The sequence below is a fragment of the Astyanax mexicanus genome, chromosome 1, assembly GCF_023375975.1.
Source record: "Astyanax mexicanus isolate ESR-SI-001 chromosome 1, AstMex3_surface, whole genome shotgun sequence".
NCBI lineage: Eukaryota > Metazoa > Chordata > Actinopteri > Characiformes > Acestrorhamphidae > Astyanax > Astyanax mexicanus.
Window position 1 is genome coordinate 15,287,668 of NC_064408.1, and position 18,277 is coordinate 15,305,944.

At 39.2% G+C, this 18,277-nt stretch overlaps 2 protein-coding genes and 1 long non-coding RNA gene across 3 annotated transcripts; 2 read left to right on the forward strand and 1 right to left on the reverse strand.

Moving 5' to 3' along the window:
• Positions 1-5,296, forward strand: LOC111191770 (uncharacterized). The gene is made up of 4 exons (XM_049470188.1): positions 1-122; positions 3,373-3,514; positions 4,821-4,954; positions 5,049-5,296. The coding sequence occupies exons 1-4, from the start codon at positions 41-43 to the stop codon at positions 5,117-5,119; spliced, it is 429 nt and encodes a 142-aa protein (XP_049326145.1). The 5' UTR covers positions 1-40; the 3' UTR covers positions 5,120-5,296.
• Positions 135-3,366, forward strand: LOC125786375 (uncharacterized). The gene is made up of 3 exons (XR_007428538.1): positions 135-1,744; positions 2,160-2,328; positions 2,412-3,366. It is a non-coding gene; the product is annotated as an uncharacterized LOC125786375 (long non-coding RNA).
• An 86-nt stretch (positions 5,297-5,382) lies between the features above and the next one.
• si:ch211-117m20.4 (complement receptor type 1) lies at positions 5,383-17,901 on the reverse strand. The gene is made up of 5 exons (XM_007260505.4): positions 15,641-17,901; positions 13,141-13,302; positions 11,050-11,217; positions 9,548-9,754; positions 5,383-7,904 (listed from the first exon to the last, which is right to left on the reverse strand). The coding sequence occupies exons 1-5, from the start codon at positions 15,765-15,767 to the stop codon at positions 7,885-7,887; spliced, it is 684 nt and encodes a 227-aa protein (XP_007260567.4). The 5' UTR covers positions 15,768-17,901; the 3' UTR covers positions 5,383-7,884.
• Positions 17,902-18,277: the final 376 nt, after the last annotated feature.

Here is an 18,277-nt window from a genome sequence, read left to right on the forward strand (position 1 = left end):
TGGGAGTGTGTGAGGGATTCAGACCTGACTGACTGCTGCTATGGCACTTTGGCTGGTTTCTGCATTTCTGTGCTCTGTAGCACTGCTGTCTACGCTGGTGCTGGGTCTGCCAGTGCAAACAGGTGAGTGCACAATAAATTCAGGTTCAATCTGCCCACCTAATTTAAATTCATATTAACATTTACTGCTTTTGTCTGATTGTAAGTGACTTACATTTGAGTCATGTTACACAGGTAGGGGAATGTAGTGTTAGGTGTGTTGCCCAAGGACTGTTACTATTACCATTGTGTTCACACTGGCAGGTGACTGGTGTGTTTGAGGCAGCTTGCAATGTCAAATGTGGGCATGTATCAAAGTGACTGTTGAGCATGCTGGCTATCGAGCCATCCAGCTTAAGAAAACATTTAGTATTCTCAAAACTAAAAGAAATAATAAAAATACTGACATAAGTGATGTTTAAGCGATGTGAGAACATTCTAAGAACATTTAGAAAACCTGACAGATCAGATGTTCTAAGAATATAATGGCAATAATAGGAACATTAAGAAAACATTACACCAAACTAAAATTGTTCACTGACTCTTTGCTACTTTCTTCCATGATATTCTTTTCTCCAAAAAACAGGAAAAGAAGAAACAGCAGTTCTGAGCCTCTCTTCCATATTCAGAACAACACTGCTAAGAAAATGAACGAAGTGTGGTAGGAACCAGAAGAAAAAACATTTAGATAGCAGAAGTTGGGAACATCAGACCTCTGTGTCTACATTTGACCCAAACTATTTGTCTGGTTATCAGTTTAGGATGTCTTTTCACCAGGTCATAATTCATATGCATTGTTAGGAAATTGTCATCTCAATTTGTTACTTGTCATCGTGTGCTAGTGTTAAAGCTAAGTTCACACAGCAGGTAAAGTGGCTCAAATCACAAGTTCACTGTCGTAAAAAAAAGCGCATGTGCAAAAGAACATGGCTTCATGTAAAGTTTCGGTTTCATCTTCACTAGCATCACAGCTGGGCTCACTATAGAGAATGAATTCAGACTCACTGTAAAGTGGACACACTGCTTCTTCTTTCTTTTCAACAAGTTTCTTTTCTTTTGGCATGGCAGCTTCCCCCCTTCTGTGGCAGCATTCAGTCTTTTCTTTAGAAGCATGGTGAGGTCCTTGACTTCACTAGCCCCCCACCACTGACAGTTTTTCACACAGCATTTAAGTTTAAACAATCACATTACTGCAAATCAGATATGTATTGAATTTTTATCCCACAAATTGTAGTAGCCGAAATTTGGATTGACCAAAGCCAACTTCTGCAACAGGGGCAGCAGTGTTGTTAGCCACTAGGTTACATCAACTGTATGAGCTAATGAAATGGAGCATTTGTAGTTGGGTAGAGAGTGTACAGATCCAGTACTTAATACCTACCTACCAAATGGCTCAACAAGAAGGGACAACTGGTGAACTGGCAACAAGTTCATTGGCACTACTGTCTAGTCTAGCCCTTCAGGACAGGTCTTAAAGGATCTCATTCTAATATCTTGGTGCAAGAAACTTTATTTTGGAGGTCTTGTGGAGTTCATGTCTCAAAAGGTCACTCACTAATTTGCCAACAGTATCTGCTCGCTTGCATTGTCCCTGGTGATGTAAGGTTTGGATGGAGCTGCTCAGCCATAGAAACCCATTCCATGAAGCTTTCTATGCTCTACTGTTCTAATTTGTGAGCTAATCTGAAGCTACATGGAGTTTGGAGGTGTGTAGTGATGAACTCTGAAGCAACATGAAGTTTGGAGGTGTGTAGTGATTAACTAATCTGAAGCTACATGAAGTTTGGAGGTGTGTAGTGATGAACTCTGAAGCAACATGAAGTTTGGAGGTGTGTAGTGATTAACTAATCTGAAGCTACATGAAGTTTGGAGGTGTGTAGTGATGATAAACTCTGAAGCTACATGAAGTTTGGAGGTGTGTAGTGATAAACTCTGTAGCTACATGAAGTTTGGAGGTGTGTAGTTATTAACTAATCTGAAGCTACATGAAGTTTGGAGGTGTGTAGTGATGAACTCTGTAGCTACATGAAGTTTGGAGGTGTGTAGTGATTAACTAATCTGAAGCTACATGAAGTTTGGAGGTGTGTAGTGATGAACTCTGTAGCTACATGAAGTTTGGAGGTGTGTAGTGATGATAAACTCTGAAGCTACATGAAGTTTGGAGGTGTGTAGTGATTAACTAATCTGAAGCTACATGAAGTTTGGAGGTGTGTAGTGATGAACTCTGAAGCTACATGAAGTTTGGAGGTGTGTAGTGATGATAAACTCTGAAGCTACATGAAGTTTGGAGGTGTGTAGTGATGAACTAATCTGAAGCTACATGAAGTTTGGAGGTGTGTAGTGATGAACTCTGAAGCTACATGAAGTTTGGAGGTGTGTAGTGATGATGAACTCTGAAGCTACATGAAGTTTGGAGGTGTGTAGTGATGAACTAATCTGAAGCTACATGAAGTTTGGAGGTGTGTAGTGATGAACTAATCTGAAGCTACATGAAGTTTGGAGGTGTGTAGTGATTGGTGTAGTGGCTCTGCAGGCAGTTGGTGAACTCTGTACACTATGCTCCTCAGCATCTCTGTTATTTTACACTGACAGAGCACAGGGTCGCTGTCCTTCCCAGTCTCTTCCACTGTGTTATAATATCACTGACAGTTGGCTGTGGAATATTTAGTAGTGAGAAAATTTCACAACTGGACTTGTTGTAGTGGTGCTGCATCCTATCACAGTACCACGCTGGAGTACACTGAGCTCCTGAGAGCTTGAAACTCATTATTTCACTAATGTTTGTAGAAGCAGTCTGCATGACTAAGTGCTTGGTTTTTATTGACCTATAGCCATGAAAGTGTCTGTAACCTAAGCGAATACTTTTGGCAAAATACAGTATGTGAAAAACCAACTGGAACGGATGTTTTGTCCCAGTGTGACCTTAATATGAGACTAAGCTGAACCACTTGTAAATAAATCTGCTCTTTGGACACTGACTGTGCATAAAATAGCTTTATTTCCCTCAGAATTAATTTTGCCTGGAACACTGTGTATTCAATACTATTCTCCACAGGGTCTTTCTGACCTAGAAGTGTCTGTTTATCTCACTTTCTTCCTCTCATCCACTTCGTCTAATAATACATATCGTAGCTGTACTCGGCTGAAGACTGAATTTGGTTTCCCAGTGTACTAAAACTGTGCTCTTTGTATTTAAAAGAAAGTCGAGAGCAGAATTAATCTCTATAGAGCTTCTGCTGCAGCCTGCTTTACATATCAGAGCAATGTGAGCATTATAAACTCATAAACTCACTAAATTCATAAACCAATTTCCCATTTCTCTCCACTCAAACAGAGGAACTGAAGCCAGTCCCCATCAGAGTCACTGTGAAGGATGAATTTACCGCCTCATCATCTTTCTTCCAAACCTCTGTGCTGGAGGGAGGGGTGCTGTACGGGGCGTTAACGAGACTGCAGGACAGCAGCAATGGATTCAAGTAGGAAACACAAACACACAGATATCATATATAGAGTAATTCATATAGCATTTAGGAGGCCTATTTTAATGTCTTTCTGCTTTTGCTCAAGTTATGTTTTTAATGCTGTAACTGTATCTCCAATAGACCCATCTGCCTTCACAAAGAAGCTCACATTTACCATCTTTAATAAATACCATTGTCATTGGCTGCTTTTGGATTGAATATAAAGGGTCCATATTACTGAACTGCACTGGCATGGCAAAAGTCCTGGGACAGCAGTATGTAAATTCAGCATAAAGTGATTCCTCAAAAGAGGGCTTTGGAAGGTATACACCTCTTGATTACATTCCAGAAGTTTTCAATTTGGGAAAATCAAAGAAAGTCATAATTTTTAATTGGTCTCTTTTTTTTTCAGAGCTGTATAATTAGTGCTCTGTAATAATTTTATTAAACTAAAAATCTAAATTACATTAAATTGGATCTATAGATTCAAAAAAATCCTAGCTAAGTAGACACGTGATTAATAAATGTTCTCATACATCACGAGATATTAGTGCAAAAAACAAAACCAAATGAGAAATTATTTTAATATACATTTTATTTAAAAAACAGAGTAAAGTGCCAGGAAAGAAACATTACAACAAACATGGCAAATGAATACAGAGTGAAGTAAATTTTATATATTTTTTTATTTTATATTTAAATTATGATTTTTCAACTTTTTGGCAGGCTTAATCTCATATGTACTGTTGACCAAACTGAGATACAGAATTAAAAATGTTAGGAGAGTTAGGAGGCCTTTTGACTAAACTAAGTTGAGTTAACTCAAGAATTACTCTGTGGTTTTAAATTTTTACAGTGTAATTAGGTGTTATTATAGTGTAATAGATGTTTGGGGAACTAAGAGCCAAAGCCCTGCAGAGTGTGGCCGCAGAGTTTGGCATTTCTCCTGCTTTAATTCACCTACTACCTCTAGTAGTTACCTGCCAGATCAGCTCCAGCCTTCTATGGCTGTTGTTCTCCACCCCTGCATTAATAACCTGATAAGAACGTTTCAAAGAATATTTTTTGTACCATTTACTGTGTTATAAAAATGCTGGAAGGGCTAATTTAATTGTGTTACTCACAGGAAGTAGTGACGTCAAAGGACACTTCAGGGAATAGGTCCTCTATGTAATACACACAAGCAAAACTCACAAGAGCATCCAAGTCCCTGATCTCTTTTCTGATCAAGTGGGAGTTAATTAAAAAAGATGTGCAAGTTCAGCTGTAATGCATATTTGTGTTAAAAGTCACTGGTTTGGCCGCTGTAACTCTGTTGTAGGTTCACTGTGAAAATAGACCCCAACCTGGGCCTTTATTTGGAGAGTGTGAACGGGGTGGCCGGTTCAGAGGCTAAACACACCTACTGGCAGATTCTCTCAGAGCACGACGGCACTGTCACCAAACTGGATGTGGGTAAGTGCTGCCCTCAGTCAAGAAAATGGGACAATTCTGCATGCAGTCAATTTAGCCGATGGATAATTTATATGGATGAATGTATTTTTTGCAGGAGTCGGCTGCTACCAACCCAAAAAAGATGAGCACATCATCCTGAAGTACACCACCTGGACCAAGGAGTAAAACTTTCCGCATTAATATAGTAATCTTAGGTGTTTAAATGAAGTAATCTTCATTTAATCGTCTTTAAACATTATTAATTCACTAGTTATCAACATTAATTTCTGCTATTTCTGTAAAACAAACTTGCTAAGAGACATGAATAAAGAGAAATGTGTTAAAGTCCTTAAAGCACAGTGTTCCTCTACCTTTTCACAAAGGCTTTATTTCCAAGAGACCATTGTTAATTGAAAGCACTCAGCTGGTTAAAATGCTAATTCAGGTTCAGTATGTGTCCAAATAGAAAGAAAAATACCTGTAAGCCTGTAAGAAAAGTAATGCCAATAGAATAAAACTCTCTAGAGCGAATAAACATATACAGAAAAAAGTATAAATTATATGTTTGCATGGTTTTATTGAACACAACATGTTAACATTCACAGTGGGGGAGAGAAAGTATGTGAACCCCTAGGCCAGGGGTGTCCAAACATTTTTTGTTGGGGGCCAGAAGGAGAAATAAATTTGAAGTCACGGGCCAAAGACTCTGTAATAAAACAAATAATGAAATATACCACTTTAAATAATACATTTTCCTTATTACTTTCATTTACATGTAGCCAGGTGGTGAATTGAGAATACACCTTTAAAATGTGTGTCTGTAACTTTAAGAAACACAATCAGAAGTGTTGTCACCCTGAGAGAGGAAAGGGAGGAGCTAAGAGCATGGTAGAGAAGGAGGCTCAAGCTGCAGTGAATGGTGGTGCTCCATTTTAGGATTCATCCAGAGCCATCCTAATGAAATAAGTAAAAATCAGGAAATACTGAACAATATAAGGTTTAGTTGGCCTATAACAGTAGTAGATGTTTGGATGAATCACAACCAGATGCGGGCAGATGGCATTGTTTCTGTGGGGTAGTGTGCTCCTCGTGGTCAAGCCTTGTATTTTTCTGGGTTACAGAAGCTGTTTATCCAAGTTCTCTTAATGAAATGCTCAAATCTTGTTGAGTAAAGCTGAGTAAATCGAGGTGAGCTTAAAAACAAATATAAAAAGAGCTCTGTTAATGGTATTAATGTGGTATTAATGTTATTTATCTATTTTCTGTAATTAGTGCCACTACCAAATACTGTACTGTGTTCTAAGCTAGGGTTTTACAGTGTATTCATTTTATTTTTATTGATTTGAGTACAATTTAATCAGAATAAAATACCCCAAAACGTATTTTGTCATTTGGTGTGCGTCCTTTCCCCGGTGACATACACACCATTTTACTTGACTAACTATCTTTTTATCTATCTTTGACAGTGTTGTGTAAACTAAGATTTTTCAAATTGATGTTTCCTTCCATGATGACTCTTAATATTAAACTCCTTAATTACGGCAACTTTTAGACTCTTTGGCCCGTTTTTCTGCACTGCAACTGAACACTCTCGCCCCTTTTAGACTCTTTGCACTGTTTTTCTGTGCTACAACTGAGCACCCTCTCCACTTTTCGACTCTTTGGCCCGTTTTTCTGCGCTACAACTGAACACTCTCGCCCCTTTTAGACTCTTTGGCCCATTTTTCTGCGCTACAACTGCTCATTCTCGCCGCTTTTAGACTCTTTGGCCCTTTTCTGACACCTAGCGTTCAAACTTTGAATCTCACATTATAAAAACCTGCTTAACAGCGGGCCAACTTTCATTCTATTTCTAAAATACCTCGCAGGCCGCTCCAAAATAGGAAACGAGCCGCAAGTGGCCCGCGGGCCGTAGTTTGGACATCTCTGCCCTAGGCTAATGACTTTTCTTAAAGCTAATTAGAGCCAGGATGTGATGAGATTGGGACCAAAATATGAACCACCAAAAAATATATGATTGCCTTAAGAAAACTGTACAGGAAACATTACTTTTAATCAAAGTTAATGCAAAAATAGTAATTGTAAAAATGTTCTCTTCATCATTACATTTCTACACGGTGTGAAGGACAGTCTCAGTAATATAAACATGGACAAGACAGACAGAAAGATAGACAGACAGATAGAACTTTACTGATCCCCAAAGAAATTGCAAAAACTTTAATATTTGTTTTTGACTAATCAGCAACAATATTCTAACCTAAACAGAGCCTCAAAGTTTGCAGAAGTGAATTTTGAAGTAGTTAATGTCCATAATATTGCAAGAAACAATGCATAAGCAGGTGTCTCAATACTTTTGTCCACACAGTGTATCTCAGCGAAGTATTGTATTAGGGCTGACACACTCCTATCAATGCTGATAATATCTAGTCCAGGGCTTCTGGTGCCACGCGTAGTAGTATGTAGTGGTGAAAAAGTGAAGCAGCACAGAGTTCACAGAGACAGTCTCCTGTGTTGGCTGGTAACAAGATTAAGTCCTCAGCTTCATACTGAGCTCAGACTAGAGCAGACTGTCCAGGTCATTGACTTTAATCCCTGCTGAAACGTGAATACAGCAGGGGGGCTTCTTCAAACACCCGCCTTCAAACACATCAGTGCAGACTGAGAAACAATCATTCAGAATGGCTGGATGTGGTCAGTGGTCAATCAAATAGGTCCAATATGGAGACATCTTTTTTTGTATCACCACACAAGCTGATAAGAACGTTTCTTCTGAAAAGAAAGAAGACTTTTTGTGAATAACCTTCTTTGATTTAAACAGCCTTTGATTTGAACTGGGAAGTTTCAAACAGAATAATCCAGGAAAGGGCTGATTTCCGATGCCTTGTGAAGACGTGATTATCCATCGCTGCTCAGAATGTCCAAATCACAGAGAGGGAGAAAGAGAAAATCTTCTACCCTGGTGATGCTGAAACTGAAAAATGAAAGAAACATTGAATTTAGAAAATATCTTGATTTGACCCAGACTGGACTTATCATGACTCATCATCACCTGTAGGTAAAAAATATTCATAAGGTTTAAAACAGTGGTTCCCAACCCTTCCCACTTAGGAATGGTATGGTAATTAGCTGATTAGCTGGATTAGCAATAGGGGGAACAGTGGGTTTTCCACAATTACAGTTGGTACCACTGACTCAAAGCTCAGCAAGGGCTCTTAAATTTCTAAGAAAGAGGTGTCAAACCTTATTTGCCCCAGTGTGGCTGCAGGTTTTCATTCTAAACAACCAGAAACAGGGCTCCAAGTTGTCCAGCGGTCTAAAGAGCTGCCACTATGATCGGGAGATCGCTGGTTCGGATCCCGGTCATGTAGCTTGCCAATAGCTGCGGGAGCCACGAGAGAGCACAATTGGCCTCGCTTTCTCTGGGTGGGTAGATGGCTCTCTCCCCTCATCACTCCTAAGGTGATGTCAATCAGAACAAGGCGTCTGTGAGCTTATGTATCGGAACCGAGTTGCTGCCCTTTTCTCCGAGAGCGCAGTGATGCTACTCGGCAATGATGCATCAGCAGCAGTTCGAAAAGAGGTGGTGGATGACTTCACGTGTGTTAGTCTTCACCCTCCTTGTGTTACGGCATTACTAATGATGGGGGATATGCAGCTATATAGCTGGGACAATAAGCCTAGCTAAATTGGGAGAAAATTGGAAAATTAGAAATAAAAAAACAGCAGCAAACCTGATTCCACTTACTTAATGATGTCCTTTGCTTGGTTAAAATGTAAACCTTAAGCCACACCAGCCCATAATATTTGAGACCCCTGGTCTAAGCCATGGGGACTATCATTAGAAGATCTGAGTGAATTATTGGTTATCCCCTGCCCAAAAAAGCAAAAATGGCTTCATTCTTTCTAATTGAGAAAGGGACCCAAAACATAGGTGCTTTAAACTTTATAATAAAGCAATTGGTTGTGTTGTGTGGTCTGGTTATACCTCCTTGAATTTAATTACAGCAGGGTGTTATGTCTGCAGCTATACTTGAGGTAAGATGCACAATTGTATGAGTTAGTCTTTTCACTAAACTATAGGCTACGGCTTTAACTAAGGCTGTTTTCACAACAGCACTATTTAGTCAGGTTAAAGTCTCTTGGTGTGTTTGGCTTTGGGGATGAAGTACATCCTGCAAGAGGATCTAGTCCTAAATGAACTCCAGAGCGATCCAACCTACTGTCACGTTTGAGCTAAGCAGCTGTTCAGGTGCAGATTAACCTGATTTATTACCCACATAATTACTACAGCTATTAACTAATGCCATTTCCGCTGCTCCATGCTAATTTGCATTTCTTGCTAATTTACTTTCTTGCTTCTGCCTCAGACAGCTCTGACCAATTAGAGGACAGAATGTGCTCACATGGTTTGTTGTGATGGATTTTGTTGCACTTGCTGTTCTCATGTGTGAATCTAAACCAAACCAAGAGGAAAAACAGTCTAAATCTCAAAATAAGGAAACTCATTAACTTTTTGGAGCAAAGAACAACAGGTGTGAAAACACCCTTAAAATCCTGGAGTGAGTGTGTGTGTGTGTGTGTGTGTGTGTGTGTGTGTGTATGTGTGAGACTCACCACAGGGTATATAGCAGTCACACTCGCAGTAAGCACAGCCTGTAAACCAGCTTTTCCAGTTCGCCTCTTTGGTCTTGCAGTTATCGATGCGATTGCAGCCGTGGCTCTGGGAGCCAGAGCCGGAGTAGTTCTTGGGTGGGCAGGTGGAGGTACACGCTCCATCAATTTCCTTCTCACTTAACTCCACCCGACCACGCCGACACACTCCTGAGAGAGATATATAAAGAGGGAGATATATAATATAATATATTTTTCGCTCCATAAGACGCACAGTCCTTTAATTTTCCCCCAAAAATTACATTGTGCCTTGTAATCCGGTGCGCCTTATGAATGAATTTTACCAGTCAGGTTGTAAGGAGCAGTAAAGTCACTCTGCTGAAGTACAGCGTTATACAGGAGTTTATCCAGCACCACAGCTGGAGCAACATTAGCTTTAGCCTCTAACTGCGCTCAACGCTATCTCTTCAGAGGTGAGTATATCCGACTGTAGTCTGCATGTTTACCGTGTTAAAACAAGCCCAGTGGTACAAACCACTGATAGCACCTGGGTTACCAGTATAGCTCTAAGCGCTGCTAACCAAGGCTAGACTATTGGAAATTACAATAGTCACAGGATAGCAGTATGTATATTGTATGTATATGTATATGTATACCTGACTTGATCCAAAGTGTCAAGTGTGCACCGGAATACACCATAGAAGGCATTACCACCCACAGTGGACAGCCCAGTAGTTGGTAATGATTGTGAGTGGCAGTGTCTCCCCAGAACTGTCCACATGTACAGACAAGTGACTGTCAGGATCTATATTCATGTTTAACGCAGAAGAGCCCACACACATCCCACAGGTCAGTGCAGTACACCTTTTTAATCAATGTATGTATTTATTTTATTTAGTAAATAAATAAAATTTATTTTATTTTATAAAGACATGAAAACATAGTAAACAGTAAAAAAAAATATGTTTGTCCTCCACAAAACCCTGATCTAAACCTAATGAACTGAGATTTGATTTGATTTGAGGTGATTTGAGATGAGCTGGAGCTTCACATTAAATTATTAAGAGTGTGCAGATCTGTCCTCAAAGATAAATGTGCTACTTAGAAGAATCTAAAGCATAAAACATATTCTGGTTTGTTTAACACTTTTATAAAATAATTCAGCATAGTCTTCATTATTAAATTTACAATGTAAAAAAAAAATCATAGACAGAAAGAAAACACATTGAATGAGAAGAGGTGTGTCCAAACTTTTGAGTGGAATTTTATATACTCAAACTAAAACTGACTGGGAAGCTGCTAATTCTACAGGATGATAGACAGCCTGATTGGCCAAGCCAAACCAAGCAGTATATAATTCAAAATCTGTAGTATTAAGAAATAATTAAAAAAGTTTATTAAATAATTAAAAAATATTTTAAAAAAATTATGTCAGACGCTGACATTTATGTGCTCTTCTGGCGTATTTCCAGTGTGAGGGAAAATACAGTGTAAGCAGTACTCACTGAGGCAGGACGGCTTCGGAGTCCATTTCCCATTAGACTGGCAGGCCCGTGCTGGGTCCCCCACCAGCACAAAGCCTGGCCTGCACTCGTATCTCACCACGGAGCCCACCCACCAGTCATTACCAAACACCACCCCATTAAAGTCCACGTCTGGCGGGCCACAGTTAACTAGCACACACCACAGGGAGAGAGAAGATAGAAGTTTAAGCACATACAGCAAAAATAGAGGTTATTACTGCTCTGGAACAGTGACCCAATTCACGTTTTCAACATATTTTACCTATCATAAATAAAACTAAACATTTACTCATTTTACTGGTTGTTTTTATGAGTTTTAGACACATTTTCAGCTAACAGAGAACGTTTCAAGAATATTTAGCAAAGTTTATTAAAGGTTCTAAAAACGTTGGCCAGAATGTTGTTACAGAAATAATATTCCAGGACTGTTCAGGAAACATGACATAATAATGGTTCGCATCACAATGTCATTAAAATGTTTCTCACATAAGGTGTGTGGCACCACTAGAAAGTTTTAAATAGAAAACGTATTTAAAAAAAACCTTCTAAGAACATCCAGAAATCTTGACTAAATAAACAATCTAATTTAATTTTATTTCTAATTTTTATCCCATTTTCACCCCAATTTTACAGAGCCAATTACCCAACCCACTCATTAGGACTTCCGCATCACTAGTGATGCCCCAACACCAGGAGGGTGAAGACTAGCACATGCATCTTTCGAGTTGCATCACCGAGCAGTCGGATGAGAGCGCAGTGTCACGGTTCTAATACATCAGCTCACAGATGCCTTGTGCTGATCGACATCACCCTTTGGAGTGATGAGGGGAAAGAGCGCCATCTACCTACCCAGAGAGAGCAAGGCCAATTGTGCTCTCTAGGGGATCTGGTAACTGATGGCAAGCTACATGAACAGGATTCGAACAGCAATCTCCTGATCATAGTGGCAGCGCTTAGCCTGCTGGACCACATTTGGAGCCTGACTGACTAAACATCGTAAAAACATTAACTGTAATGTTCAGAAAATTGTGTATATTATTATTGTCTATTATTGTGTATATTGTGTATTATTGTGTATATTATTATTACTATTGTCTCATTATGAAGCTATGAAGCTTCAATACACCCAGGGCCAATAAATCTAGGGTATACATATTAGCGTATTAAAATATGGTAGTTAAGTCAGTTTATTCAGTGAGGTTTACTGCAGTCTAGTCAATTAAAAAACTGATAACTTGAATATATCATGCTTAAAAGTACAGTAATATAATGATCCTTTTAAATATATACATTCCCTGCAATCAAAATGCTGTACTGCTGTACTTTCCATGATTCCTGATTTCCTGTGCTCGTATACTGGATATTGTTTAGGTCGTTTCGCACATTGGATTTGTCCTGTTTCTCTGCCTTCCTGGTTTATTATTATTTTTCCTCTTTTCTTACTCCCTCAATAAAGAAATATATGTAAAAAAAAAAAAAAAAATCTAAAAAATGTTTTTGTTTGCTTGTTGAGATTGATTAATGTGCCCCAGCTGGCATTCCAACGTTGAATCAACGTTCAATAAACGTTGAATCAACGTTGATGTTATGGTTGAATCAACGTTTAATCAACTGTTGATTTTGAAAAGTGAATCAACGTTGGTATAGCAACGTTGTTTCAACGTCATATGTTCAACCTTTAATAAACCATAGCTCACTAAAATTAGAAAATCCTATGGTTAACAGAGTGTTACAATAAACTTACATCACTGTAGTAAAGCTGAGTATAAAGAAAGTTACCCACCACCACCAATCTGATTCAACATCTGATCTCAAAAACAGTAAAACTATTAGAACATGAACATGATGTTAAATTAAAAAGCAGTTACTGCAAATAGAAGTAAAACATGTTTAATTCATCCATCCAACCATTTTTAGAAATTATATGGTGATGAAAAAATGAAAAATGCTTATTCAAAAGGCAGAAGGTAGAGGACATTATGTTGATTCAACGTTAAAATTTCGATGTAGCACAACCATTGAAAATTAAAATGATCAGATATTACTATTAGACAGCCATAATATAATACTCACCCCTGCAAAGAGACTTGTAGCCCACCCAGCAGCAGCTTGAATCTCCACAGCTGTCCTTCTTCAGCTCCCTGTGTCGCCCCCTGCAGCCCCCGAAACACAGAGGCGCTGTCCCAGACCAGTACGTGTCCCCCAGCTCCTCTTCCTGCTCCACTTCCAACAAACCTAACCCACATTATTTATATCAATGACTGTAACTCAAACATTTATGGCATACATCAATAAATGGTAGCTGCTTAGCTAGAAATGCTTCTCTTTACATCCTACTTTCATTAGTGGCTAACAAAAAGCACACAACACAACAGAACTATTGTCCAATCATATTACTAAAACATCCCCAGAGTGAGCATCAAAGCTCAAGTTTTATGACATGTGTTCCTAATGATTAGCTGCTGTGAAAACAGTCTTTGTAGCTGCTTTCCTTTTTTATAGTTCTTTATTGCGACGTACCATGAGTTTATCAGTTACTACCTGTGTTAGTATCACATTTTGGACCACAGCGGAAAATAATTAATGTGTTTACACAAAAGACACGCCAGAATGCACATTTAAGCAGATCTGGCTGGAGCAGGGACAGTGTTTTCACACCTCCAAACAATAAATCCAACGAGAAACCAGATGTGCTCCAAGCAAGAGCCGAATGGAATCGTAGGCATGGAATTCGAATGGAATTACAAGCCACATTGTTCAAACCAGATTTTTTGCTCAGATCGGATTTAGCTATCTGTATCTGTGTGTAATGTGAACGAATCTGTTTCTAAAACGTCTTACATGTGACATTAATATTTGTATAAATTTCGCCTTCTTCACAAACAACAAAAAAAGTCATATTTGAGAGACGACTCGTAGCTTTATAAAGTGAAATGGATGAGTTAGCAGCTCATATGCGGAGCATCTTTTGCTGGAGTGGAGAGTAAACAGCTGGTCTGAAGTACATGTTCAGGTCGAGGAGGAGAAAAAAGACCAGGCTGTTTGCTTTTGCTGTTTTTGCAGGTATAGCTGCACAGCTGCACCAAGAGAAGTGTGGGTACGAGAAAGAAGCAAGTAGCGCATGCGTAAAAGCAAATATAAATGTGACTCGAATCTGGTTTTTAAAAAATCGGATTTGGCACGTTCACACAGACTAGGAAAAAAATCCTATCTGAGCCACAAAATATGCTTTAAGTCACTTCAGCCTGGTAATGTAAACGTAACCTTAAAATTAGGGGAAGGGAAAAAAAAAAAAAAAAAACTAAACCAGGAAACACTCTGTACCAATGTCCATCTTGGATTTTTAACAATATTCTTAGGAAAGACTTTTTACTAGATTGCACTCAACTGCTGTGTTTTTTCCGATTGTATTCAGTGACCAGAGCGTTAGTGAGGTCACGATATTGGATAAGCACCACCTTACCTCATCTACAAATCTACAACTGAGTTCAAAAACACAATATGGAGCCCCATTTTTCCAGGGAACACAGTTCCACTACTCCTATCTGCTGTTCCCCATTTCTAACAACCTACTGAAACATGTTTAAGATGCAGCTCATATCCAAAGTGATGTATCTAGGACTATTAGAAGATCAGGTCTAGTAGTCAACAAACCCTTCTTACAGACTTTAACTTTAATGGTAATTGATGCTTCTTAAAGGAGAACTCCGGTGTTAAATGGACTTTTGGTGTAGTAAAACATGATAAAAAGTGCTTACTTTTGTTAAATAGCCCTCCTCCGTTCTCCTACAGCTTTCGGAGATACAGTAATTTTGTGCTTTTTGCCCAGCACTCTGTACCGTATCGGGGCCACAATTTTGCCACAATAAATCACTTTTTTATACCATTATCCAGGCTCAAAGTAGCTCCAAACCTCTTGGTAGAATCTGGAGAGCCCTGACATTTAAATTGAGGCATTAAGAACTTTAAAAGTGCACAAGAAGCTTATTAAAACCACTGTTTACATCCCATAATGCTAGCTTTCAGTTTTGAGCGCCGCCATCACTGTACGTATAATGACAAACATAAAGACATACATAGACTTCACATAGCCTGCCTCCTGCCGCTGGCTGCTACACTAGTAGGCTAGCGTTACGGGTCGTAAACAGTGGTTTTAATAAGCTTCTTGTGCACTTTTAAAGTTCTTAATGCCTCGATTTAAAAGTCAGGGCTCTCCGGATTCAACCAAGGAGGTGTGAAGCTACTTTGAGCCTGGATAATGGTGTAAAAAGCAATTTATCTGGGCAAAATATGCCCCGATATGGCCGTTGTACAGAGTGCTGGGCAAATACCACAAAATTACTGGATCTTGGGAAGCTGTGGGAAAGCAGTGGTGTACTATACAACAAAGGTAAGTAAGTGTCATCATGTTTTACTACATCCAAAGTCCATTTTATACCAGAGTTCTCCTTTAAAACATTATTTATTTCATTTTAATGCCCTTAATTATCTGACTGAGGTGTGCCAGTTTTGGGCCGGAAATGAATACCAATTCTGCTAACTGTAAATCAAACGTTTCTATTTGTTGACTTACCACTTCCTTGGTCTTGGTCGATGGTTGTAGTTATTTCAGTCTCTGTTGTTGGTGTTGTCTCCGGTATCTGAGTGGTCATCCCACATGAAGACCCTATAAAGAGCCAAAGCAGTGCACCAAACCTCATCTTCAGAAGAGGAAAAATCAGCACAGAAGAGAAACCCTCCACCTTCCAATCAGCACTTTCTTCTCTCCATTTGAACGTACACTACTTTTTCTTCTTAGCTCCTTCTTAGCTTTTGCCCATCCTGTCTCTTCCATATAACTGACCCTCTATGCATGTCAATAATCAACTAAATATGTGTCAATATGTTGCCCAGAACATTATAGCAGTGTGATATAAGAGATAAGAGACATAAACAGCTTATGATCCTCTACGCTAATGGTTGCTACCGGCTCTTCCTCTTGCTACTGATCGAGAGTGAGAGTAAGCGAGGCTTAGCCAGCTCTAATCTGTGAGCGGACTAATCTTCATCAACCAGCATGCGACAAAAATCAGATACTACGCTTAAGCTATGCAGCACTGGACTTGTGTGTACTGTACTTGTATATACTGTTATACAGAAATTCTTCACTGTAAAAAAGAAATGCATAACCGTATCCCACAAAACATAACCTCACTCAACCTCCCAAAACACCCACGACTAATTAACAGTCTGAGTGTTTCTCTCCTCCAGCTAGGACAACTGAAGGACAGAGCAGATTATCCACTGCATGAGGCTTCCACACAATCTTGTTTGTCACATTTTCACTCCAGCAACAAATCAGTTTTTAACATACATACTAGTGCATGTCAAAAATGTTGAATATCATTGAAAAGTTACTTTATTTCCGTATATCAGTTCAAAATGTGAAACTCATATATTATATAGATGTATTACAGACAGAGCGATCCATTTTATTTCTGATGATTATGGATTACAGCCAACGAAACCCAAAAATCAGTGTCTCAGTTAATTAGAATATTATACAAGACCAATTGGTACTTTTGGCAGTGTGCCAAGTCCTGCTGGAAAATGAAATCCTCATCTCTATAAAAGTTGTCAGCAGAGGGAAGCATGAAGTGCTGTAAGATTTTGTGCTGCACTGACTTTAGACTTGATAATAAAACACAGTGGATCAACACCAGCCGATGACATGACTCTCCAATATATACATCACTGATCAACAGTAAATGTTTCATTTCATTTGGAAATCAAGGGAGCAGAGTCTGGAGGAAGAGTGGAGAGACACACAGTCCAAACTGCTTGAGGTCTAGTGTGAAGTTTCTACAATCAGTGATGGCTTGGAGAGACATGCCATCTGCTGGTGTTGGTCCACTGTGTTTTATTAAGTCCAAAATCAAGGCAGTGTTTTCCCAGAGAATCTTACAGCACTTTATGCCTCCCTCTGCTGACAACTTTTACTGTTTTAGTCCTGTATCTGTTTCTCTGCATGCTTTATTATACTCCCTTCACCCTGTTCTTTACTGGACAGGCCCACGTAGGGCAACCACTGAGCTGGTGGTTATCTGGGTTGTGGATCATTCTTAGCACTGCAGTGACACTGGAATGATGACGGCATGTGCGTTGAGGACTTAATTGTCGATCCCTGCACTACGCTGACTTTCACCTCCCCAGAAATGTGAATATGTGCTGCAGCAACATAGAGGCAGCAACTGTGATTGGTTCCCCAAGCCACATGTTTTCACCTATACATTCTCATCTTTGCGGTTAAAATGGAGAGTGATGCAGACACTTGAATGCACAACTATAAACGTTCATAACAGCGCAATCTACACTGTAGATACTGTGACTCAGTGACCCCTTGACACAGTGATAGAACTCAGCCATCAATGTGTGTTGTGCTGGTACTAGTATATCAGACAGCAGTGCTGCTGGAGCTTTTAAACACTGTCCATTCTATAGACACTCCTACCTAGCTGGTACTAATGTGAGTCAGGCACAGCAGTGCTGCTGCTGGAGTTTTTAAAAACTCACTGTTCTCTACTCTAGAAGACACTCCTACCGAGCTGCTCCACCTTGTCAGCTCATCTGTTGCAGTACAGTCTTTATTGGTCATCCTCATGCCTCATCATTCCACTGGTACTGCATCAGTGTTAAAATTTGTATTTAAAGGAGCCAACAAAGGACGAAACACAGCTTCTCAGTTGGGTTCAAATGTGGGTTTGGCCACTCTAAAACCTGTATTTTGCTTCAGGTAGACTTGTGCATAATGTGCATCATGATAACAAAATCACTATTATAACAATACGATACAATATTGTCCACCTCTAATCATGGATAACATTTTTTTGCCAAAACACTCTGAACGTCAAAACGCCCACTCCTTTGGTATATTCCTTTATCATAATTTTACTTAAAATTACAATAAGCCAAAATAAAAATCAGATTTTTTTAATTCATTTTGGACCAGAATGTGTGCTACATTGTATTTTAAGCACTAAAAAAATAAGGGTTGGGTGCTATCCACTTTTTTTCATACCGTAAACCTTAATAAAATATTACCAGTGTATGCAGTATTACTGGAGGCAGGGATTTGTGTAAGAAAAATGATCACAAAATGATCACAAAGTTTAGTTTGTCTACAAACTGAAGTGAACACTGCACACACATTTAAGCCTGTCATACAGTAAAT

Bases quoted from the DNA above. Each gene is read 5' to 3' on its own strand.
- LOC111191770 (XM_049470188.1), top strand. From the start codon at position 41: ATGGCACTTTGGCTGGTTTCTGCATTTCTGTGCTCTGTAGCACTGCTG. The intron at 123-3,372 runs GTGAGTGCACAA...CCACTCAAACAG, and splicing joins GGGTCTGCCAGTGCAAACAG to AGGAACTGAAGCCAGTCCCC. The intron at 3,515-4,820 runs GTAGGAAACACA...ACTCTGTTGTAG, and splicing joins GACAGCAGCAATGGATTCAA to GTTCACTGTGAAAATAGACC.
- si:ch211-117m20.4 (XM_007260505.4), bottom strand. From the start codon at position 15,767: ATGAGGTTTGGTGCACTGCTTTGGCTCTTTATAGGGTCTTCATGTGGG. The intron at 13,303-15,640 runs GTAAGTCAACAA...AATGTGGGTTAG, and splicing joins CGACCAAGACCAAGGAAGTG to GTTTGTTGGAAGTGGAGCAG. The intron at 11,218-13,140 runs GTGAGTATTATA...GGTGTGTGCTAG, and splicing joins CTACAAGTCTCTTTGCAGGG to TTAACTGTGGCCCGCCAGAC.